The 26440-nt window shown below is 35.8% G+C and overlaps 2 protein-coding genes across 3 annotated transcripts in view; one reads left to right on the top strand and one right to left on the bottom strand.

Annotated features, from left to right (window-relative positions):
- Positions 1-26440, top strand: part of masp1 (MBL associated serine protease 1) — a 67723-nt gene that overhangs the window by 36669 nt on the left and 4614 nt on the right. Inside the window, exons 13-14 of the mRNA XM_073922594.1 lie at positions 12295-12504; positions 17471-17556. Coding sequence (XP_073778695.1) covers positions 12295-12313 — 19 coding nt within the window. The 3' untranslated portion in view covers positions 12314-12504; positions 17471-17556. The remainder of the gene's footprint in view (positions 1-12294; positions 12505-17470; positions 17557-26440) is intronic.
- On the bottom strand, positions 1532-24158 carry ostn (osteocrin). 2 transcript variants are annotated; one of them, XM_068213441.2, is made up of 5 exons: positions 24066-24158; positions 17505-17603; positions 12276-12496; positions 5469-5585; positions 1532-5357 (listed from the first exon to the last, which is right to left on the bottom strand). In XM_068213441.2, the coding sequence occupies exons 2-4, from the start codon at positions 17601-17603 to the stop codon at positions 5501-5503; spliced, it is 405 nt and encodes a 134-aa protein (XP_068069542.1). In that variant the 5' UTR covers positions 24066-24158; the 3' UTR covers positions 1532-5357; positions 5469-5500.

Below are 26440 nucleotides of genomic sequence, written 5' to 3' on the forward strand. Positions count from 1 at the left end.
TCAGAATTATTAGCCCCCCCCCCTAATAATTCAACTGTACATATATATTCTTACATACAGTAGGAGAAATAAGTATTGAACACGTGACCATTTTTCTTAGAAAACATATTTTTAAAGGTGCTTAAAATATTCAGCAAATGTTGGCAACAACCAAAGAAATCCATATATGCAGAGAAAACTAATCTAATTAGTTAACAAATAAAGTTATGCGTAATAAAATGAAATGACGCCGGGAAAAAGTATTGAACACATGAAGAAAGGGGGGTGTAGAAAGGCGGTGAAAACCCAGACAGCAACTAAAATCTCTTAGTAGTTTTTCAGCAACTCTCTGCCCTTCGTCAGTGTAAATTAATATTAGCTGCTTCAGTCCAACATCTACATTAGCAGGATGATGAAGATGAAACCAGGTGGACATTTCAGCAAGACAATGATGCAAAACACAGCCAAGGAAACTCTCAAATGCTTTTAGAGCAAGAAAATCAAGCTGTAGAATATATTATTTCTTATACAATATATTGTTTCAAACTACTAATATGTTGATAAAAGTCACTTTTAAACTGCAGTGCTGAATTTTAACATAAAAAATGACATAGCAGAGATCAATGTCCCATAATGCAATTCATAAGTGTAAATAAGTGGAAAAATGTGAATTATAAAATACAGAAACTATAAGTTAACAGATTTCTTTTTACAGTGTGTTATTTTCCACAAAATAACAGTTTTCTGTTTTTTTATTCATGAGGAACACACTCAAGAGTGCAAATTATTTTATTTGGTTCAATCTTGAGTTATGAACCTTTGTAGTTTGTGTATTTAGTAATAGAATATAAATGGTATGAACTCATACCAAACAGTCAAAACTATAACTGCAAGGACAAGCTGCTTTATACTTGTGCTTGGATCTTTAGTCTTTTTACATTTTTATTGAAATGACAGTTGTTGCTGTTGTTTTTAACACACACATGTAATATCCCAAATACATATGATCAGAACTGGTTAGGGTTAAGAGCATACAAATGACACTTTAGTGTAATTCTTTACACAAATTAACACTATCATTTAGCAAGAATGCATTGTAATGATCAAAAGTTACAGTAAAGACAACCATATAACCAGAGATTTATATTTTGAGTAAATCCTGTTCATTTGAACTTTCTTTTAAAAGACTCATTAACCCAAATAAACAAATGAACACAGCAATAATCAAATATACACTTTTATATTTCTATACTTATCAGTACAAGTACTTTGCAACTGATGGATTATTCGCATATAAAATCGAAGCACAACTTTTCAATGTTATACTTTTATAAAATGTGACACTCCTGTGTAAAGCCACATTTTTAAAGAAATGCACTGATTTTATTTTTATATTTGCACACTGATGTATATTTGAAATAAAATAAATCTTTTAGGACATTTTGCTTCATTCACCTGTGACTAGTATTTGACTTTCTGTCAACTCGTTACCCACAAAGACAGTTCTACAAATAAAAGATTGGGAGAAAAATCAGTTGAGAAAAGACAGAAGTATTTTCATTTGTTTTATTGTCGAGGCTGATCCGCCTCCAGTCAGAATGAGAAAATGACAATAGTTGTGTATATTACAGCAAGCGAAAAGTTGTGAGGCACTGGAGTAAATATTGAGTTGTGCAGTGGAAGCTATGAGCAAACACCTCTCTGATTGGCTAATGCTGCTAGCATCACAAACTAAACTCAAACTCATTCGTTAATGGAATCGAGTTGTGCAGGGAAGATCTCAAACCTTGGAGAATAAAAAGCCAATTTCCTACAAAAGCAGTATATTGAATACTTTCCTCTAATGATATTCTTCAGTAACATCCACTTAAAAATGACCTCGGCACAGCCAGAGCATTAGCTTTAGACAAAAAGTGGCTTAAGTTTCCAGACTCTTTTGCTGATGTTTTTTACAGACTTTAGCTGATTCTGTCAAGATTCTTTACATAAGTAAAAGAAGGCTTGTGGTAAACAACTTTGATATTTAACATTTGGTTCTATAAATAAATGATCGCACTATTACTATTCTCACATAGCCTGTCCTGTTTTATTGAATGGAGGAATATTTTCGATATGGGTGTTTCTGTTTCACATTGTAGTGGACCATGTTAAAAGTATTGATGGCTGTGGCCTTTGGAGGCAGCTTTCCAGTGTGGGAAGGCATCAAGCACATGTCCAAATCCAAATTCTGCTTCACTTCCTGTCTCTGGAGGTACCTTCTTCTGATCAAATGATAAAAACAGCATACCTATGTACTTATTTTTGATATCCTACAATCCGGTGAATGACATTTCTGACAGGTGACTTAAAACATTTAAAATGTCATCTCAAAGCACCGCTTGGGTGTCATTTTATAAGTAAATACATGTTTTTGACCAATGTGTTTTACACTTTTTGATTACACCTGTCATTTTTAATGAGAGGTTAGTATTGCAGTAAGCAAATATTGCTTAGTTATCACTAAAGCTCTGTCAATTTGGAAGTACATGCATGACTAAATTCATAGAACAATTCTGTCTGGTTCTTGAATCTGATTGGCTGATAGCCGTGTGATATTCTGCCAGTAGCAGCACTCCTACACCTTTGTGTATTACTCCTCCCACTTGCAGCAACAGGCAGAGGACACTCTACAGTTTGAAAAATATTTCTGCTGTTGGGCAACAGTGGAATTTTTTACTCGAGAATGTAGTTGTTTAGATTGCAACTATGCAGTTTATTTATGAGGATAGTGCCTATTTTAAATATTTTTAATTTCTTAGAGCGCGTCAGGGGCCATTAGATTGCTATTGACCTTATTCCTCAATGCGGAAGTGCGCTCGTTTTTTGTGATTGTTTTAGAACTTCCGATTAAATAATAAACGGCAGAAAACAGTCAAACTACTTGCTCTACAAACAAGTGTTTGCATGCCTATACAGACAAAATAGAAAAATATAATAATTCAATATCAGTTTGCAGCATCAAGCAGCAAAACGATTCGTTTTTAACGTCTAAAAATAAATGGAAGTGAATGAGACCGTAAGTCTCAAGCCAAAAAGATTCAAATCGCTGCACAAAATCACCTGTTTTGTCATCACTTTAGACATTACACTAGAGAATCATTCAAACACTAGCTCTGAAGTGAAGGCTTCTGCTGTTCTGACGTCAGCTGCAGATGTGAATGCGAGGGGGCATGAGAGCGGGGGGGGTATTGTCGCGCGTGTTCTGATCAGATGTCGTGAGGGGCGGGGGTTGTTGTCGCGCACGTACTGAAGAGCGGTGTTGTCGCGCACGTTCTGATTGGCTGTGTTGCCGCGCGCATACTGTAAAGTGGGGATGGGGGGGGGGGGGGTTGAGCGCGCGTACTCAAGAACGTTGTTGTCGCGCGCATACTGAAGGGCGGGACGGAGGGTTTGCAGCGTCGCGGGGGCACTTTTGATCATTTTGGAAGGGCACTTTATATTCAAGCCTAAAAAGGGCATGTGCACTGCACAGGTAGAGCCCTATGTGTGCACGTGCCTGTCGCACTGCTACTCATGTGATATTGCTCATATATATGGTGTCAGAACTCTGTCTGACTGTGTCTGAAATCGCATACTTACATACAGTGGCGTAGAGCAAAATGCAGAGGCCGCCCTGCAGGGATCGCTGACGGGGCCCCCTGATGAAGTGGGGGGAGGGATACGTCATACGTCAATTTGCATATCACTGACGTCATCACGTTCTTCCGTTTCTGTTTGTTTAACAGCCTATGGTTACTACAGGGGTATTTATAATTGCACTACACTTTATATAAGCATGTTTATTTAACTAAATTTATTGCTGTTTGAATACAGTATGTCATTATAGATGTGTAGTGAATGTGCAGTAATCTCTCATATGTAATAAACTCAGACAAGTTCAGAAACTGTCACTAAAATATCTGTGATTGTGAACAAAAAAAGAATAAACGGTCCAATTAAATTGTTAAAATAAAGGAGAAGCAGATCGGTTAGACTGTACAAGGGAAATACCTTCACACTGCCAGTGCTAAATCATTTGTCGTCGGTACGCAGAGGGGTGATCTGCTCTCGGGCTGCAGATGGGAGAGGCTGCTGTAGAGGACTGACTGGGCCGCCTGTCAGTTCTGTGAGGCGGGGGAGGGGCCGGCGGCATCACACGCAACTCGTTGAGAAGAGTAGGGACGGTACAGTTATGGACAAATGACAGTCTAAAAAAAATCTCCAATAACACACAAAGTCGCTAGATTTGTCGCTAAGGGGGTCTGAAAAGTCGCTAAATCTAGTGAAAAAATCGCTAAGTTGGCAACATTGGCGGCAAGCAACCAGAATGAAGTAGTCCACCGCTTGAGAGGTGTTCAGAGAACACAGACCTGTGAACTTTGGTTCCGACCACAGTTGTTCCCAAGAGTTTGATTATTGCGGTTGCCGGATTTTCAATTATTGAAAATCGTGACGACGCGGGGCCCCCTAATCACACGGGGCCCCCCCGCGGTGCTTGCCCTGCGGGCCCGTCCGCTACGCCACTGCTTACATCACATTATGGTACTATATAAAAAAACAGCATGCGGGTCGAGTAGTATGTCCGAATTCATAGAATTCGAAAAACAGTATGCGAAAAGTAGCCAAATGACTTCCAGTGAGATTCTAAAGTGCGCATCTGATGGACGCTACGCTATCCTATGATGCCCCGCAAAAAAATTCATGAATGGGAGAGAAAAGATGTAACTGTCACAGGTAGGTCACGTGATGATGACAAAATGGCGGATGTAGTTATGTCCGAGTTCTATCCATACTACTCACATTCATATTGTATAGAATGTACTTTTCTAATGGTCGAATAGTAAATTTTAATTCAAATGCAGTACATACTGATTAGTAGGCCTAGGCGATTTTGGACGCAGCCTCTGAAATCAGTTTTGATAAAGAAACGTACCTCCAGAGTGACTGATAGTGCAGCAAGGCAACAAGTCAGCTGCCTAACTTTTTGGACACAGCCCATATTTCATAATACCTTTATTTTATTCATGAACCAAAAAAAAAAAAAAAAAACTCAATTGTAAAACCTTAGCATATATGCTAATCTTTGGGAAACTAATATGATCTTCCAGGTTTTGCTCCCTGCACTACTCTAAAAACAGTTTATATGTTGAAATAAAATGATAATGGATCCAAACTGATAGTAATCAGATATTAATTCTGCATTTAAAGAGAAAGAACAGCTCTGGAGCAGCGATGATTAAACGTGTGTTGAGGACGCTGAGATCGTTCAGTGGTTAGTGAGTTGTGTTGGCTGGTGTGCTTATCATGCATATCATCTACCTGCAATATTCCCCTCTGTGGAACAAATGACAAACAAAACACTGTTCTGATTATAATTTGCAGCATAATATACTCATTTTCACTCAATATACATACATTTTCTATATTTGTTTATGATACATGAATCTCAGAGAGTATACACTTAATCTTACGTATTTGCCGGGGGCGTGGTCATGGGGGGAGCTTATCCTCGGCTGCTGGGAAGGCGGCCTACACCAATCCGGTCAATCGGCACGCTGACTCGCCGCCGCGGCAGTTCAACAGCCTTTCTACAGGTGAAGAAATCAATATATTTACTTTGAAAATTGTCTCTCACTCACATTGATGGATTTTCGTTATATTCCCATTTTCTTGAAACATTGAGGAGGGAAAGACTTTTAAAATGAAATGGCTTTATGTAGGGCTATGTTCAAAATGAAATGCTAACGTACAGCTCGTTACATTTCGGTGGTAACGTTACGTTAGGCAATACTTAATGTACTCTACATATGTTATATTTATCAGAATTACCGAAATTATATTTGCTTAAATTAGAAGAATGTATTTTAAACAGGCTTAACGTTACGAGTTCACCCCACCATTTAACGTGAATATGGGAAAGTTCCGGTGTCAACTTATATTATTTATTTTTCCATATCCAAAATCACACCGTTCTCTACTATTTAAAAGACCAAAACTGTTTTGTGACTAAAGATGTCTGTTTGATGAAGGATGTCTGAATCCACATATTCATTTGCTGCATTGACAAGATACATGTTTGTTGACATAACATGTTTACATCCTGATCATCTTTACCAACGTTCACTATTTAAAGGGATAGTTCACCCTAATATGAAATTTTTGCCGACCTACTCAATTGTCGATTTAAGGTAAAGTTGGTTTTATATTCACACATTCGTTCAGTGACAGCTCCATACATTGATTACCATGGTACTTTGGATATTCGGACTGAAATCACATGTAAGTATGACTTCAAAACAACATCACCAATAACGTTATTTAATTGACTGTGAATTGTGAACAATGCTGTACTTTGATGGTTGTTGGCTGCTAATATGATTTTACTATTTAGAATTTCCAATTAATACTTTTCTGCGATTACATTATTATTGAGAAAGACTGAATGTGCGAATATCAAACCAGCTTTACCTCAATAATTGTCAAAACCTATTTGAGTTTCCTCCTACTGAACACAAAAGAAGATGTTATGAATAATGCTGGTTGGTGGTCTAGCCGTTGACTTAGCCCTACATAGTATTTTTTCCTACTATGGAAGTCAATTCAACTTTTAAAAATCTCCTTAAAATAAAGTAGATTATATCTGCATTGCAATGTAAGGTGGATATTATAGTGCACTATAAAATAATAAAGCAAAGCACTCAGACTGCAACCAAGCTAATATGTTGACAGAAAATATGAACACAATAGAAGTTTCAAAACTTTTTCAGCAATGCCAACATTGAGGGAATCTTCTATTTGATCATTCTTGTAAACATGTATGGGTTTGGGAAATATGCTACTTTAGAATATTGTCTGGATGACTGTAACAGTTTTTTAAAGCATGAAACCTCAAGTAAACCTCCCCTTTCCAGTGTGATAAATGAACTAGATTTGCTGGCATGATTTCTAATCATTATGCCATTGGACTTGTGATTTTTTTTCACAAATGTATGACAATACATAGAAGACCAATAAATGTGGACAGAAGCTATCAGTCTGTGGTAAGATACAGTGGGAATAGTACTTAAAATCATGCTCGAGTAAAAGTACCATTACTTGGCAAAAACTGTTAGTAAAATTTCTGTTCTAAACAAAACTACTCATGAGTAGTGAGTATTATAAATATAATTCCACTTTATTGACCTTGTTCTTTGCATAAGAGCGGGTACAGCCATTGGGATTTTCCTGTCTTGTTCTCTTCTATTCATTTTTAGACATTAAAAACAGCTTGTTATGCTGCTTAATGTTGCAAACTGATATTTTCTTTTTTTTTTTTTTTGAACACAAAAAAACCTGCCATAGACAATCAGCATATTGCAATGTGCATAGATGTAATAACCAATATACGGGTTGTTAAATAATAGTATTATTAATAGTGCCAGCAACAACAATAGTGACAATACAAAGGAAAAAGAAGAGTAGAGGAGTAAATGACAAAGACATAATAAAACAAATAAAAATTAAAAAAATTATATATACATACACACACAAATACATAAACAAATTTCTGAACCAAAAAAGGCATTTTACAAAATCTGTAAGTAAGGGTAAAATTAAGCCAGTTAAAATCAAGTAAATAAAAGAATGGTACTAGAAAAATAGAAATAGGTATTCAAAACCATGCTGAAAGAGGTCTACGACAATGAAGAAAAATTATTAGAGGCCCAAACAGGGAACCCTAAATTACTATAAAGAATAACATAACTTATAAAAATTAATAGATGAAAAAAAAAAAAAAAAAAAAATATATATATATATATATATATATATATATATATATATATATATATATATATATATATATATATATATTTATATTTATTTATTTAAAAAATGATGAGGCCTGAAACCATAAGTTTCTGCTTTTTGATGTCTCCTTGATTCAAATTAGTAAACCTTTAAGTTTGTCTAAGTTTTGTGCCCAAAGTCTGATGGTGTCCTTTCTTGCACCATGGATGCGAGCAGTGGACATTTCGAGATACACAATATCAATAAAGGTAAGAATCCAATGAGGATTATTAGGAGAATGTGGAGGCTTCCATATTGTCGCAACTACTGTCTTGGCTGCAAACTGATATTTTCCTATTATATTATCCTGCTATGTCTGTATAGTCATGCACACACTTGTTTGTGGAGCAAGTTAGTTTATTATACCTAGTCATTTCTCCTATAGGCAACTGAACCGTAAAAAAGAGCGCACTTCCGCATTGAAGAATAAGGTCTATACCCTGCGCTTTAAAAGCGTAGCTTACATCAGCGCCATTTTATTGTAAGGGTGTTTATAAGTGTAAGTTAAATTATTTGCCATTCATAAACTACAGATTTTAAATGTGAAATTAATTTAATATGAGAAGTTGAGAACACAATCATACCTGCCAACACTCCTGTTTTTCCCGGGAGTCTCCCGTTTTTCAGACCTTTCTCCCATATTGTTCTGTCTCCTGGAATTCAGATTTTTTTTTGCCAAATGTTGGCAGGTATAAACACAATGCATTAATATGTTCACCTATAAGCCAACTGAAAGCAGGTTGATGTGTTTAAATGCGGAGCGAATTCCAACCTAAGGGGCAAAACTCTAACTGTCACTGTTTGTTAATGCTTATGTTATGCATTTTGAACCCTAAATCCCAAGCTACGAGTGTCCAGCTGTGCCAAAAACCAAGCTCATGGGACACTGATTATAGAATTCCTGCATTTTGTGCATGTGTTTGAAAACGTAACATTCTGTAGTGTATTTACTTATAGTTTAAGGCCATTTGGAGATCAGTCATCACCCTAGGCATCCTTCATCTTCTCATCCATAACATGCAGTCGGACGGTAATCATGTTCTATTTAGCCAATCATTGTAGAAAAAATAAATATATGAAATAGTGATGGGTGGTTGAAGTTACATTACATACTTGGTGATTAAAAACTACTCAATTACAGTAATTTGAGCATTTATAATTCATTACTACCCAATACTATTAGTTGTTAGCCTAACTTTAATTTACTGTGAGTAGTCATAGAACAATCACATCATTATGGAGAGGTTTCGTGAGCTTTCATGTGTTTATCAGACTCGTGACAGATGGATTCTGGTGCCAAGATTTGATAATGCATGGCGTGGTGCTTTCGCTGCTGTTCTTGGCTTCTGTCCTGATCTTATCAAGTGCTAAGGATCATTTAGATAGGGCTTTGTCCGAGCCTCAGGCCATGCTGAGTTACGCCGCATGCTCCGTTCAGCAGGGAGATCAAATCATTCACAGAGATAAAACACGTTTTGATCATTGACTGGAAGTCTGACGCTACAGTCATCAGCACAGTTGGACTGTCCATTCCCGTAAATTAGTATCGAAGACTTATTATGTCATACTAAACCCCAATTCGCACAACGACGACTCCACCCAAGAAATAGAAGTAACTTTAACTGTGAGCTACAGACAAAACATTAATTGCACATAGTGAACTGTAAAAACACAAACACGCTCACATAAAACTGTCAAGCTGTGCATAATAGAGAATACAGCCAATACAAACTGTATATGTTTGAGCCACGGCCAATGAAAGCTACTTATGGTACATCATCTGTTCGGGATCATAGCAAATGAAAATCATGCTTTTCAGGTTTTCAAAACAGGTCTTTAAAACATGGATTTCACTAAAACGTACATTGCTATGATAATATTCTGTAGGTATCAATACTGTTGAAGTCAGAATTATTAGCGCCGCTGTGTATATTTTCCCCTAATTTCTGGTAAACAGAAAGAAGATTGTTCACATTTTTGAACATAATAGTTTTAATAACTAATTTCTAACAACTAGTGGTGTAACAGATCACAAAACATATGGTTCGGATCATATGGTCTTTTTAGTCATAGATCATACCATGCCGATCAGCCAAAAAGAGGAGATGACAAATGTAATTTGATTTCCATTTATTACAAAAAACAATAGCAAGAAACTTTTAACAAAAAAGTTTTTTAACAAACAGAACTTAGAAGCTGTAATTGTATTAAAAATAAAATAAAATTAAGAAATAAACAGCTGAATAAAAATAAAAAGTAAAATATTCAGTACTGTGAAAAATTCACTGTTCTACTACTGTTGCTGATAACGCTAAATGTTGAAATCATTTAATGTAGAAAACATATTTATTTTTTGTCTCATTTTCATTAAATGTTTCAGTTATTCACTTCCCTTCATTGCTAGATGTGTCACTGTTGAAGAATTATTCAGTGGCATATTTTTAATGGCTGGTTGTCGCCACTTATTGATTAAATAATACAAATGCTGCCTACAACTTTCATTTTTGAGCGTGAAGTTAAATGCATATGGCGGCAATTTTAATCTTTAGCATAAACATCAGTGGTTTTATCTAAATTAAGCTGTTATCCCAGTACTACTTTGTTATTTGACTGTTTGTAACTTCAGAACTAATTCAAAAGACTAAAGACTGAATGTCTTTCTTGATTTTTGTGTTTTTCAAACACCGATTTGAATTCAGCGACTCAGTTAGAATTATTAAACATGCAAATCACCATCATTTATAATTTATGTGTTGTAGGTGTTGAGATCCCGATCTTTTAGTGATTAATCGTGCTGTTTACGCTGAATGCATTAATGCAAACTAAACAAGTAGTGACAGAAAACACCTTTAATAACCTAAGAAACCCACTACATCTCGAATAAGCCACCACAACTTCTTCTGTCATCATTATATTTTACAGGAAAGCCTAAATGCTTTCATACATGGGATTTAAATGAAGCGAAAGGCGATCTCTCTGCGATCGTTACAAATTTAGGATTAATCTACAAGTACAAAAAAATGTATTGACATAATCTGTGGGTCCATGTGTTCCGAACTAAGGGTTGTGATCCGTATGAATCACAGATCAACCAATAAAGTACCAAATCCTAAATGTAAAAATCGAATGCATTGAATGTAATATCTCCATTGTAAAATATGTGCTATAGGAATAAAGATGACTTGAATTGATTTTTCAAAATATTTTCATTAAGGATGCCATGATTCTCAATATAATATTGAACCGTTCGGTACGACATCCACGGTTCAATACACGCTTATGATTTGCAGTTTTCTCGTTTTTGCGTTTAAATAATTTGTGTGCGTTTTATATCTCCTTTAATTTATTGTGTGCCTGTAAGTCTATGAGCTGAGATGAGGAAATTCCTCCCCGCATGTAAATATAAAATCACTATGCTCTAAAGTTAGGAACGCTTAACCATCATTCCACACTTTAACATGGCAAGCGACGGTGAAGCGAGGCTGAGGCAACAGTACAAGGAAGTGCGAAGTGAGGCAACAGTATGAGGAAGCGCCAGCGTCTTTCAAATCTGCAGTGTAAGGACATTTCGGTTTTGTCGGCAAGTATAATGCCAATAAATGAAAAAACAGTGAACAAAAAATAACTGTGCAAGCATTGTTTTACACGTACAAACATGACTGCACATCTGCAGCGCCATCACCCAGCAATATCACTGTCTGAAGGCAGAATAGCAGAGAAGGTAATATAATCCTCCAAATAGCAACAATCCCTCGCTGAATCTTTTAAGCAAACATACCCAACTGGTTCCGAGAGACACATAAAAATAACAAAGGCAGTGTGGGTGTTTATTGCTAAAGATTTGCAGCCGTTTTCGGTGATTGGAGATGTGGGCTTTTGTCATCTTATAAAAGCACTCGATTCACGTTACAGACTAAAGTCTCACACTTTTTTCAGCACAGAGATAATTAGGATGGTTTATTTATGTTTACTTAAGTAGAAATATGTTTATTTGAAATGCCCAATTTATCTTTATTAACTTCACATGTAGGTTTATTTTCAAAATGTAGGAATTTTTGTGTTCCCCAGTTTGTGCATGGGCTAACAGCAGCTGAGATTTCAGTGTTAATTGTTTTTATACAATACATTAGGAACTAGTGTACTTGTCTTGGCTTTTAAGTAAAACAAAATGAGTATTGCAATAAATCGTTTTTATTTTTTTTCTCCTTAACCTCTTACTGTTCCTATTGCTTATAGAATTAAAAACAACATGTAACAAGCCATGAGAACTGAACCAAATTGAAAACCGCGTATAAAACCGAGGTATGTATTAAATCGTGGGCTAACTGTATTGTTGCATCCCTAATTTTCATTATTATCAAGCGATCATTAATGAAATAATAATATAATTAAATATATATATTTGTCATATAATTCCAAATTAGAAGAACAGCATTTCTTTATTTCACTACCTCTGCTTGTTGCTTTTAGGGTCCATGGTGCTGATTGACAGACGGTCCAGTGGCGTGTTGGATCCAGGGAAGCTTCGTTTCCTTTTGGTCTCAATGACATCGTTCTCCAGCCGAACCAACTGGTCGTGCAGGAGGAGTTTAGCACTCAGTGCTCCTGAGGTTTTCTGCTCCATTTGGCCTCGCTGGACACTGCGGCCCTCCACGACAGAAGATTCCACATACTAGATCAGTAAGACATGGAAATAATTGGTTTTATTTAATGTGGTTCTGTTGCTCTAAAAATCAGTATTCAAATTAGTCAAAAACCCACAAAGTTTTTATTCTCTCTGACGAACATTTAATACAATTTTAAGGTGGCACTGTAAGCTGGTTAACATTGTTTCTTGCCGGTCTAATAGTCAAAAGTAGATTCAAGCTTAATGGTTTCAGCTGGTAGACATAGTTTAGGCTGAAATAGCTTATTACTCGAGTAGGTACCACAAAATGAATTTACTTCTCAACCGTTAAAAAGTAAGTTCTATAAACTCAAAAATCACTTTTGCTTCTTGTTCAAACTACTTATTTAAAATTTAAAAAAAAAGAGTTAAAATTACACAATTATTAGTTTTGTTGGGGAGACAAATTGTTTTATGTTTAATCCACTTAAATTTGTAAAAATGATTAAGCTAACATTTAAGTTAATGAAGAAACTGTGGAACCCAACATTTTATTTACAGTGTATAGTATGAATTAGTATAGTATGAATGGAATTTGGACGTACTACATCTGCCATGTTGTCATTATCACATGACCTACTCGTTTAAGCTGCATCACTTCACACCCCTTCATAGATGCTCTCGCATGGCTTTAGTGTAAAAAGGAATAGTAAACTGTAGACTGGATGCACACTTCAAAATCTCTTGAGAATTAGTACGTCAACTGGGTACTTCTCGCCTACTGTTTTTTAATACTATGGATTTGGACCTACTACTTGGCTCCCATACTGTTTTTTCGTACTATATGGTAGAAAAGATTTTGATTTCAAATGCAGCCTGAGACTTTAGTCATGCTTGTAAAACATTTAGGTAATCTAAAAGTGTACTCGAATTAGGCTATCCAAACTGTGCCCAGGCACCTTTTACCCCCATTTCCCAGTTTGTTTGACAAGTGTGACTGAATTTGTGCGATTCAGTTGGCCAGCCCTGGCCCGGTTGGAAGAAGTGTGCCAGAGCGAGGTTCGGTTGGGCTTTACTGCGGAACGCTTGTAGTGTGAGCGCCTGAGTGTGTAACTTAAGACCCAAAGTCACTTTTAAGTGACTATTATGGATTTATTAATCCTTCTTATTTTTTAATGAATAGGAACTGTCATAGTTTATTAAAGATACAAACCCCCTGCTGCACGCCAGCTGTCACCTTCATCAAACCTCCTAATACGTGCAGCACGATGATTGTCATGAACATTTATGAGCGTCAGAAGTGGTGGATCTGTTCAGCAAAAGATTTAACTGTGTGTTACTGCATATCCAATGGCTTAAAATAATACAAAACGATAGAACTAAAGCAATCTCCATTGTATGGATCGAGTGCGCTTCTTTTCCTGTTAAACTGAACAGTGGTATCATCGATGACGTGCTCTGGCTCGGAAAGTAAAATGCGAGTGCAGGCCGAGGGTGAGAGGGGAGGGGGATAATCGTGTGTGGACATGGTTCAAGACAACCATGCCAAGAGTAAGTACACCCCATAAATAAAAAATAAAGCCCTAATGTTATGTAGTTTAGTTATTTTACTTGTCCTCAAAACCTTTTCACTTGCTCCATAACAAAAAGTATTATAAATATAGTAGGTAAGAGTTCAAAGTGACCATTACCGCCGGAGCTTATACCGCCGCCGTTTTAAATTGCTGCCGCTCTGTTTTTAGTGTATGAGCGCAGTACCCTGTAATTATTGTTTCATTTGATTTTGTCTTTTGAATGCTTAATAAATAGGTTTATTATTACTCAAAAATTGCTACCATTGAACTTTCCCAACTGCAATAATCATTACCGCAAAAAACATCTTCTTCAGCTACTAGACTGTCTAACAGAAATTTTATAGCAGCAGAGGTTTTTAGGCTGCTGCCACTTTAAGACTTAATACACAGATCCAACATACTGATACACATTTTTTTTCTCAACTGTTTGCATCCACTAAAAACATACCCGACTGTGCTTATGAGGATGCTTGTATAATGCAGAGTTCAGACTGCATGATTTTCAAAGTAATCGTGTCACAGATGTTTTCACACTGCATGACTATCTGATTTAGCGTTTTGTCGCTGCTTTGTTTACACTCCAAGATGGATCGGCGACAGGGGCTTTCACATTGCATGACTTTACTATAGGAAGAATCGCCGACAAGTTCATCCAAACTATGTCTCACAGCCAAAAACACGTTGTATATCTTTTGTTATTAACTGCATAATGAGAAAGAAGCCTTTAATGGGGTAGAAAATATAAATATTTGCTCACCTGGGTTTAAAGGGAATTAGCCATTTCTCCTCAATGTTGATAATAAAGTAATTTATTTCTGTATGAAACGTCAAACAGACACAGTTGCTCCTGAGTCTGTCAAACCTCCACTAGTTTTTCCTCCATTTCTTGGGTCCAAATAAACCGAAAATAAGCGCTTTTAACTTCTCCCCCAGCCTCCCACTGGCCTGCAGCAGGTATACACTTGCACACACAAGTGAATGCTGCTCTCTCATTGGCTGTAGGCGATCGCCGATGTTATTTTCAGTCAAAACTTAATTCACACGGCATGATTTGAATAGCTGACAGCTCCAGATATTAAGCATGCCAAATATCTCACAGGAATCAGCAACTCATCAACGATTCTCTCAGATCGCGTCTTTAATAGTTCATACTGTGTGATTGTCACTCAGGTGCACGAGCAGCGATTTGCCTGTGATTTCAGGCATTTGTCTGCAATTTCTCAAAACCTGTCGGCGAGCCAAAATCTGGGCTAAAATCACACAGTCTGAACTAGGCATAAGACTAGTATTTGAAATTAATACACACAATGTTAAATTTGCTAATGTCAATTTTTTTTATGTCAATTCAAGTGCAAGTCGAATAATAAAACTAGAAGTTTTTGACTCTTCTAAAGCATAAAACAGAAACTGTTGTAGATTATTAAAGACGTAAACCCCTCACTGCACGACAGCTGCACCTTCAGCAAACCTCCTAATTCCTGCAGCACGAGGACTTAATGATTGTTTATGAGCGTCAAAAGTGGTTGATCAGTTCGACGAAAAATTTTGTGTCACTGCATCCCAAAAGACTAAAACAATGTTACTAAAGAAATCTCCACTGTGCTGAGCAAGAGCGCTTCTTATTGAACAGCGTATCATCGATGAAGTCAGCGTGCTCAGGGCTGAATGTAATGTGAGTGCAGGACATTGGGGAAGACGGGAGGGGGGACAAGCGTGCTTCGGCTTCGGTTCATGGCAACTGTACATAGTGTGAGTTCGGCCTGAAAAACGATGATGAAGTCTTAAAAATGACTGTTACGTGCTGGAACGGCTGTCTTTGTATTGTTTTTTTTTAACCAACCCAATGTCAGTTTAGCCAATTATATTTTAACACAGCCTTGTTGGAAAATTAATTAATTAATTAACTCATTCAGAAAAGACTCTCAAAGCATGCATCCGTGACTGAAATGGGATCTCCGGTGGACAGTAGCAGACTCCGAAATTAGACGCAGATTCAGAGTTCCACATGAGGTGGTTATTATTATGAGAAAAAGTATAACCGTAAACATTAGATGAGCAGATTACATTGTAACCCCGTGCTACATGATGAGATTTGCGTTGATAAGCATTTTGACTGTTTGCACCAGACGAAACACGAAAATGAAACACAAAATTTAAATACAGCCATTTAGAAGGACAGAATATCCACTCAATAAAGAAATGGTAAGCTTTATAATCTGATTAATACACATTAAGCCTCTTTAACATTATTAAATGTATATGCTGAATCACTGATATGTTCTGGTTTTGAGTCACAGTTATAAAGTTCCACTATTTTCAAGGTCTGAGGTGAACTATCTGCTGCTGGTTTCAGTAGTATGGCGATAAATGTAATGTAAAATGGCATTCAAACTTGCATTATTAGCATTTAACACTGAATAAAGCACACGAGGTGTACCTGAAGTGATCATTGTCAGTTTTCAGTTGTTCTTACAGCTGCAAGAAATAGAAGCCGTATCTAATATATCAATTTGAGGTATTAGTTAGGACAAAAACTCCTTTTAATATAGAAAATATTCCTTCTATCAACATTGCTTTTATTTAGAACGCGATATAAATCAGCCTTTTGGCTCAATCATCAGACTCAATCGCTCATATTGGTCACCAATCTGGCAACCTACTCTTGCGTTTGTTTTGATCCAGGAATGCAATACCTAGTTCAACCACTAGGCATCAAACTTACATACTGCACCTTTAAAGTGTCGATAAATTCTTATCAGTGTCATTGAGCAGTCCTTATTATGGTATGGAAGGTCACTCTTACTCACTTTGCTTTGGCATATTTCCTTTTTTTATTAGGGGTCAACATTGCTGAATGAACCGGCAATTACTCTGGCACATATTTTACCAACAGGAAGGCAGAGACTTCACTCAATATGGAAGGCCATCGAGGACAAAAACCATAAAATTAGTTTGTCACCATGCATGCTAAGTTTGATCATGCCATTGCATCATATACAGCAATTTCATTGGCTGTTTTGCTTGTTGACACATTGATGCGCTCAAACTCTGTGTTGACATTATCAAATTTCACTTGAAGACTTTTGACCCCGATAGCATTCCATATTACTGAGCACTGAACTTTACCACCTTTGAAGCCAACTGTAGACCATTTCAGATGCAAAACTGAATTTGTTTCCTTCAATTACATATGGATAATGACAAGACAGGCAGACAGGGTGATCCAGCGGGTCAGTTCTCAGACGGGCTAACAGGTAGCTCATATTCATAACAGTATACTAACCTCCTGCAGAGGCTCTCTAGGGGAAACCCCACCGTATTTATAGAGCAGTGGGACTGATGACAGTTTATCATCTGTCACTTCGTTCAGTTAATCCAAAAACATACGTGAAATGTGTTTGTGATTTTAAAGACAGGCCGAGTGTAAATGAACACATAATCTAACCTTATTCTCTCTCTCATACAGTACATATTTATATCAGAGCGAGACCTGAACTTACCTCTGGTCTTCCTTGCGGTATGTGAAGGCTTTCGGCACTGCAGTGGAACAAGGTCAGTGTCAGCAGACAAGAGAGCAGCACACATCCACAGCCCAGCATCTGCATTACATTAACAAAGCCATTTTGACAATCAGTATATATATATATATATATATATATATATATATATATATATATATATATATATATATATATATATATATATATATATATATATATATATATATATATAAATACATACAGTACATGTATTTGTATGTATGTGTGTCTTGTTGCCTATCCAATTAGAAACCTATTAGAAACAGCAAATAATAACTTGACCTCTAGTTGATCATTTGGTATCAGAAGTGGCTTATATGAAAGGCAAAGCCCTCTAGATTTGACTTATTTTACCGAAATAAAATATGATTACGCCTTAATTTTTAATTATTTAATTAAGACAGTAAGGTTGACTTTGCTTAGACAAAAGTCTTGTCACTTAACAGAAATAATGTACAGTGTAGAATTTTGTATGACTCCCATGAGCTTGGAGGACTGCATCCATACATCTCTGCAATGACTCAAGTAGTTTAATAATAAAGTAATCTTGAATGGCAAAGAAAGCGTTCTTGCTAGAGTTCATCAAGATTCTTTGGATTCATCTTTAATGCCTCCTCTTTCTTACCCTAGACATGCTCAATAATGTTCATGTGTGGTGACTGGGCTAGCCTATTCTGGAGCACCTCAACCTTCTTTGCTTTCAGGAACTTTGATGTGAAGGCTGAAGTATGAGAAGGAGCGCTATCCTGCTGAAGAATTTGTCCTGTGGTTTGTAATGTAATGGGCAGCTCAAATGTCTTGATACCTCAGGCTGTTGATGTTGCCATCCACTCTGCAGAGCTCTTGCAAACCCCCATACTGGATGTTACCCCAAACCATGATTTTTCGTTTGCCAAACTTGACTGATCTCTGTGAGAATTTTTTGTCCACGTGGGTTCCAATAGGTGTTCTGCAGTGTTTGTGATGATTGGAATGCAGTTCAACAGATGATTCATCAGAAAAATCGACCTTCTGCCACTTTTCCAAATGATCAACTACAAGTCATGTTATTAGTTTTTATTCTTTATTATCTGACTTTTGTCAGATAAAATAGTCCAAATACCAAGTCAGAGACAACTAAAGTTTTCAGAAGTTGTATTCAAAAGTAATAAGTCAAAATGAAGCGAGTTTTTCATTTTTTTTTTTAACAATTTTATAGTTCAATTTAAATAAGAATATTTTACATACCCCAAATGACAAATTATTTATGTCGTTTTGTGGGAAAACTCACTTAAGTTTCACTTATTATTTTTAAAACAAAATAGTTTATACCTTGTCTAGAAAATGCTTTTTGATAAATAATTCTTACATGAAAATGTGGCTCTATTGATGTTTTGGTTCTATTGATTATATTTGATATAGTCGTTCTGCTTTTTATTGCTGTGGAAACCACGGTTGTTGTAGTTAAAAAAACAAACTAATAGCATAAAAACACTTTTGTTACATAAAGCAAAAATTAAATAAAAGAAATACAGTTTATATCAGCTTTAACACATTGTAATCTCTAGTAGTTTGTAAAGCACCATTATTTAAAAATATTTGCAAAAACCAAAATTAAGGTTAACTAAACTTTAATAAACTACATTGTCACATTAAAGACACAATACAAAAACACACAACAACATTACTGAAAAATCAAAATGATTGAATAATATTTAAATTATATGAAATAATCCTAAAAATAAAAATATAATACAAGATTTTTATAACTAAAAATAGTATTTAGGGTTCTTTAGTAAAAATTATTGAAAATAAATGTAAAATTTAAACACATTTACTGTCCCTACTGAACAACTGAATTCATTCATTTTCTTTTCGGCTTAGTCGCTTTATTAATCAGGGGTCACCACAGTGGAATGAACCACCAACTTATCCAGCATATGCTTTACATTAGAAAAAACATATGCGGATATGCGGATGCCCTTTTAGCTGCAACCCAGTACTGGGAAACCCCCATACACACTCATTCGCACACATACACTACTCCCAATTAAGCTTATTTAATTCATCTATTCCGCATGTCTTTGGACTGTGGGGAAACCGGAGCACTCAGAGTGAACAAGGAAAGAACATGCAAACTCCACACAGAAATGCCAACTGACCCAGCCAGGACTCGAACCAGCGACCTTCTTGATTTGAAGCCACAATGCTAACCACTGAGCCACCATGCCGCCAGCAACTGAAATTATACTTTCAAATCTTGGATGGACCTCAAATATCGAACAGACCCAAAAAACCTTTAAACGTAATGCATGTCAAAATCCCAAATATATCGATAATTATAGTGATTGCAGTCTTCACGTCTCTGTGTTCAGTGCATTGTCAATTGAACATGCACACACACACTCCAGCTTCAGCACCGTGTTGAATTACTGTGATACAGGGCGGTGTTTACATTCATCCAGACTCCATCTGTGAAAATACACTCTGACTGGGCGGTCCGGCAGCCGCGAGAGTGTGAGAATGCTTCTAACACACACCCTCTACACAAACACATGAACTCAGCCCAAACACACACTCTGACCTGCACCCCTACCTGTGTGTCCCCAAAACACTCTTAAGCACACTTGCACAAAAAAACATCCTCATGGCGGGACTGTGCGCTAGTGTTGACTCTCAAAGCTTGAGTGAATGTGCTGGTCGGTTTATTTAGGTAAATACTGTATTTAAGAGAAGGCTACAGTATTGTTTTAGGTCTTTATTTTTCACAATCAGCTTTGTGATGTTGCAGTAAAATCTACATTTTGACTGCCGTCTGCTGGCAGTTGTGTTGAATTGCAGTGCACCAGGAACTACTGTAAATGGAATTTCAATAGACCTAAACTAGAAAATGCACTTAAACTAGTGCTACTTTACTTTAAATATTATTTAGATACACACACATACAGTTGAAGTCAAAATTGTTCGCCCACTTGAGTTATTACCCCCCCTTTATATTTTTCTCTCAATTTCTGTTTAACACATTTCTAAAGAAAACAGTTTTATTCATTCATTTTCTTTTCGGCTTAGTACCATTATTAGTCTGGGGTCGCCATAGCTGAATAAACCACCAACTTTTCAAGCATATGTTCTACGCAGCCCTTCTAGCTGCAACCCATCACTGGGAAACATCCATACACACTCATTCACACACATACACTACAGACATTTTAGCCTACCCAATTCACTTACACCACATGTCTTTGAACTTGTGGGGGACACTTGAACACCCGGAGGAAAACCCACGCGAACATGGGGAGAACATGCAAACTCCACACAGAAATGCCAACTGACCCAGCCGGAGCTTAAACCAGAGACCTTCTTGCTGTGCTACCCACTACAAGATGACAGTTTTAATAACTAATTTCTAATAACTTCCTTTGTCTATCTTTGCCATGATGACAGTACATAATGTTTTACTAGATAATGTTCAAGATGACATTTAAAAATCACAATAATCAATATATCGACCTCAAAAATTTTTGCAGATGCAATTTAAAAAGTCACAACTAACGTTAAAGCCGTTTTACAATGACATTTAAATTCTACCTCATCATTATTCTACAATCGACCTCATCATCAAAGTTTACAGTTGGCTATTTACCTAATAGTACAATTGATAGTACATATAATCGAATGTTTACCTTTTAAACATTAAGTTATAGAATATAAATAACCTTAAGATTGATAAATATTGTAAAGTGATTATGGGTGTTTGCATTATTATGCTGTTATATAATCACTATATAAAAAATGACAAAATAATCTCAAAAATGACAATAATATTGCTTATCGCAACAATTTCTGTGACAATATATTGTACAATAAAAATTCCTATCGTGACAGGCCTACTAAAAGGCTTAACTAGGGTAATTAGGCAAGTTAGGGTAAATAGGTAGTCATTGTATCTTGATGGTTTGTTCTGTAGAAAAAACAAAAAATAGAGCTAATAATATTGACTTTATATGGTTTAAAAAAAGTAAAAACTGCATTTATTCTAGCCAAAATAAAACAAATAAGACTTTCTCCAGAAAAAAAAGGAAATACTGTAAAAAAAATACCTTGATATTTTAAACATCATTTGGAATTTTTTTTAAATAAAAAAAATAAATACAATAAAATCACTGGAGGGTCAATAATTTTCACTTTAACTAATATATATATATATATATATATATATATATATATATATATATATATATATATATATATATATATATATATATATATATATATATTGTTTTTTTTAATTTTATTTATTTATTTTTTTTATTTAAATTCAAAGTCCAATTACATTATTTTTGGATTTACGTTTATCATTGTGATGAACCTTAAAAAAGAAAATCATAAAACTACTAGAAAAATACTAAAGAATAATCTCAGTAATATCTATCATAAATATATCTCATAAATATCAGGTATATCTTATAATATCTCAGTCACTTACATTGTCAGTGGTCAAATTTGAAAAATGTGTAAGATTTATCAGTATATTACATTTACTGAGGGAGTAAAAACTATTAGAAAACTACTATAAAACAGATATATCTCATAAATATCTATTATAAATATACAGTAAATCATAAATATCATATATCATAAATATCTCATTCATATACAACATGTCAGTGGTCAAATTTGTTTAAGATTTATCAATATATTAAATCAACTCATCATAATCACAAATCAAATCATAAAACTACTATAAAACAATATCATTCATAAATATATTTCATATATATCAGATATATCTCATAAATATCAGGCATAACTCATAAATAACCCAGTTATGTACAGTATTTTAGTGGTCAAAATTGGCAAATATTTAAGACTTATTAGTTTATTAAATCAACTGAAGGAATAAGAACTATTCCCTCATCAAACAGATATATTTTAAAAATATCTGTTGTAAATATGTCTCATAAATATCTCATTCATTTACAGCATGTCAGTGATGAAACATCATCAAATACAAGTGTTTAAGATTTATCGGTATATTAAATCAACTGGGGGAATAAGAACTATTATAAAACTACCATAAAACAGATATATCTCATAAATATCTATTATAAATATACAGTATATCATATATCTCATAAATATCTCATTCATATACAACATGTCAGTGGTCAAATTTAACAAATTTTAAGATTTATCAGTACATTAAATTAACTGAGGGAATAAGAACTATTCCCTCATAACAAGAGATATATCTTATAAATATCTATTATAAATATATATCATAAATATCAGATATATCTAATAAATATGTCATGTACAGTATGTCAGTGATCAAAATTGACAAATGTTTGGATTTATCAATATATTAAATCAACTGTGGGAGTATAATTAAACTGCTTTAAAACCGATATATCTTATAAATATTTATTTTGAATAAATATCATATATATCTCATAAATATCTCAGTCATGTACAGTATGTCAGTGATCAAATTTGACAAATGTTTAAGATTTATCAGTATATTAAAGCAACTGAGGGAGTATAATAAAACTGCTATAAATCCGATATCTCATGTATTTTAAATGTATCTCATAAATATCAGATAGATCTCATAAATATCTCATTCATATATTAAAGAAAATGAGGGAGTAAGATCACCAATGGAAAAACACACCATTATAAAACCTTGAACTTATCCATATTAAAACTTTTGAACTCGCTTTAAAATTGACGTTATGAGTTTTATTTCAATCTTCCTATATTATTCTTCATGTATGTGCTTATGTTTTATTAATCCAAATTCCTATTATTGGTTTTGTTATTATAATTTATTGCAAGTTGACTAATAAGTCATAATAAAATCTAACTATCGGTAAAAAAAATTATGTTCAACAAATTTTAGAAGATTTCTTACAGATTACAGATTTTATAATCTATAAAAGTGTCTGTTGTCATGATTTGTCAGTTGTAATTTTTAGAAAAAATCCAAAAATTCCTGCTAAAAATTTTTAAACACTTAAAATATCTTTGTAACAATAGTAGATTATCATTCCTTAATGCACTTCAAAGTGCATTTGACCCGTCCTTGGAGCTTCACAGGTCTGCTGAGCACCAGATGCGTCTCCTCTCCTGCCCCACGACTGGGGAAATGCATTGTCCAGCAACATGGGCTAACTTTAGCATTTTCCGTCCCCAAAAATAAACAACTCCAGCCATCTCCCGTTGCCCACACACACTTCACTGGACACCCTGCACACACACACATACACTGAAAGACACTCTCTTGACACCAGACATGATTTCACACCTCTGTGTCACTATTGCAGCAATGCAACCCCTCAACAGGATGTTTCCGATACTGTTCATCTGTAACCCTGGAGCTCAAACAAATTCAGATCAAACACCGCAGATTATCTACCAACCAACCAGCGTTATTCTTCTTCCTCAAATGTCTTCAGATACACCTGTCCCTCACCTTTCCACCAAACACACACATATACTCACAGGAACATGCGGTCTGTTTTTTACTCCAAGCCTCCTTACCCTTAATCTGATTCGGTTTCAGTCACACAGGGGGACGGACAGATGGACACGGTGCAGTTCCTGGAATTTCTCACGTTCTCTGCCTTTGCTGGTTCCTGCTGTTGTCTTTCCCGGGTTTTATAGGCTCTCGCCGGGAATCTCCACTCCAATCGGTGGTCGCGATTGCTCTGACATCATTTGTGCAGGTTTTCCACTGTGGCTCGCCCTGAAGCCGTCTCTCCCCAGCCCTCTCATCCTCATTACCATTACAAACTAAATAGCTACCCAAGGGAGCAGCTGGACACGTTTGAATGTGTGTCTCTTTCTGTCCTTCTTTCTTGGCTCACACACACAGAAATGATGGCCAAAGGTGCCTGGAAGGTCAGCTTCTAACCTTTAAACTCCATAGGTTTAATAAGAAACATTGGAGTTATCTCCGTCTCTTTGGCATGTATATAAACTATGAGCATCTGGCAACCTCTGCGTGCTTATGGATGGTCTCCTGCATCTTGCATTTGATCGCTAACAGGGGAAAAGGGAGCTCAGGTCTCTGTCGGTCTGAGAAAGTCAGGTGGCGTTGACTTGTGAAGAGTTCCCCAGCAGACTGCCTGTTCTCACACTATATTTATCTGCACACACAGAGCTCATCTCTCTTTACTCCCACTGTTAAATAAAGAGCAGAGCGGCCAGGCCTGTCTACCACACCAAAATTTCCACAGAGACCCTACGATGATCCCTCTCTCTCTTTCACTTTTCCTTCTCTCTCTCTCTCTCTCTCTCTCTCTCTCTCTCTCTCTCTCTCTCAGTAAAATGTTTTGGAAAATCAGAGGACACCAAGAGGGGAAGCCAGGAGACGTGCATGTGTGTGTGTGTGTGTGTGTACAGATACAATCAGATGCGCCTGTACCTCAGAAATATTTTATTGCTCTTTCATAGATGTAGAATGTTCAGTTAATCTTCTAAGGAGTCCTTAGGCCTACTGTGTAGAGCTGAAATAAACGTGACTTGCTCTGCTTTGATTCTTTGCTTTAGCCTTAATTTTATTCAAATTGTATTCCAGCTCAAACTGAAATCTTTTAGTTTTCATTGAAGACTTTGGGATTTTTTTAAAACTCAAAAAAAAAAAAAAAAAAAAAACAGTTCAAGATGTCTTCTAAAGATCAGACATTTGTGAGATAACTCATCTATTCTTAGGAAATAAATATAGGAGATGCATGATGTAAAGAAATGTGTTATGTGAAAGACTCGAAATTGATTATTGAAAATAGTATTTAAATCGTAACAGTGCAGTATTTCACTGAACAGAAGCAAATTTCGGCTTGTTTGTAAGGTTTAGACCAGGGGTCACCTCACATGTTCTTGGAGGGCCGTTGTCCTGCAGATTTTAGCTCCAACCCTAATCAAACACACCTAAACAAGCTAATCAAGGTCTTGCTAAGTATACTTGAAACACCCAGGCTGGAGCATTGAGGCAAGTTGGAGCTAAACCCTGCAGAGACACCCGGCCCTCCAGGACTGAGGTTGGTGACCCCTGGTTTTGACGATTAAGGGAGTATTCACACTTGTAATTCCATTTTCAAGGATCATTTGGTATGGACTGTAAATGAAAGTAACACAACTTTAGTTCTCTTAAGCTACTTTTCCATTGCTCGGTATAGTACCGTTCAGCACAAGATGACTCGGTTTGGTTTAGCTCAGCTTGATTTGCATTTCCACTGCAGTTTAGTACCTCTTAAAGTGTGTGGGATCACTATAGTTGTGCTGCCTCTACTTCCTGAAAGCTTTTTTGCTGGACTTTTACTGACCATGATGCTGCCATTTCAGATGCCTTTTTCATTTGGTTTTGCCTTAATTTAATTTGAATTGTATTCGAGCTCAAACTGAAATATTTTAGTTTTTATTAAAGACTTTGGGATTTTTTAAAAATTCCAGAAAAAAAACAAACATAAAAAAACTTCAGTTTAAAATGTCTTCTAAAGATCAGACATTTGTAGAGTAACTCATCTTTTCTTAGGAAACAAATATTGGTGATGCATGATGTTAAAGAATGTTTTATGTGAAACACTTCAAATAGGAAAGTGACACAACTTTAGTTCTCTTAAGCCACCTTTCCACTGCTCAGTACAGTATAGTTTAGCACAACATGACTCGGTTTGGTTTAGCGCCGCTTGGTTTGCATGTCTACTGCAGTTTAGTACCTCTTAAAGTGTGTGGGATCACTATAGTTGTGCTGCCTCTACTTCCTGAAAACTTTTTCATTGGACTTTTATTGATCATGATGCTGCCATTTCAGATGTCTTTTTCTTTGTGTAGTCATGCGAACCAATGATATAGCAGTGGCTGTTGCAGACTACTTGACTATTTAGTGGGTTTGTTGTCTTGTGTCGTGTTGATGG

The sequence above is a fragment of the Danio rerio genome, chromosome 15 (genome assembly GCF_049306965.1).
Source record: "Danio rerio strain Tuebingen ecotype United States chromosome 15, GRCz12tu, whole genome shotgun sequence".
Lineage (NCBI taxonomy): Eukaryota > Metazoa > Chordata > Actinopteri > Cypriniformes > Danionidae > Danio > Danio rerio.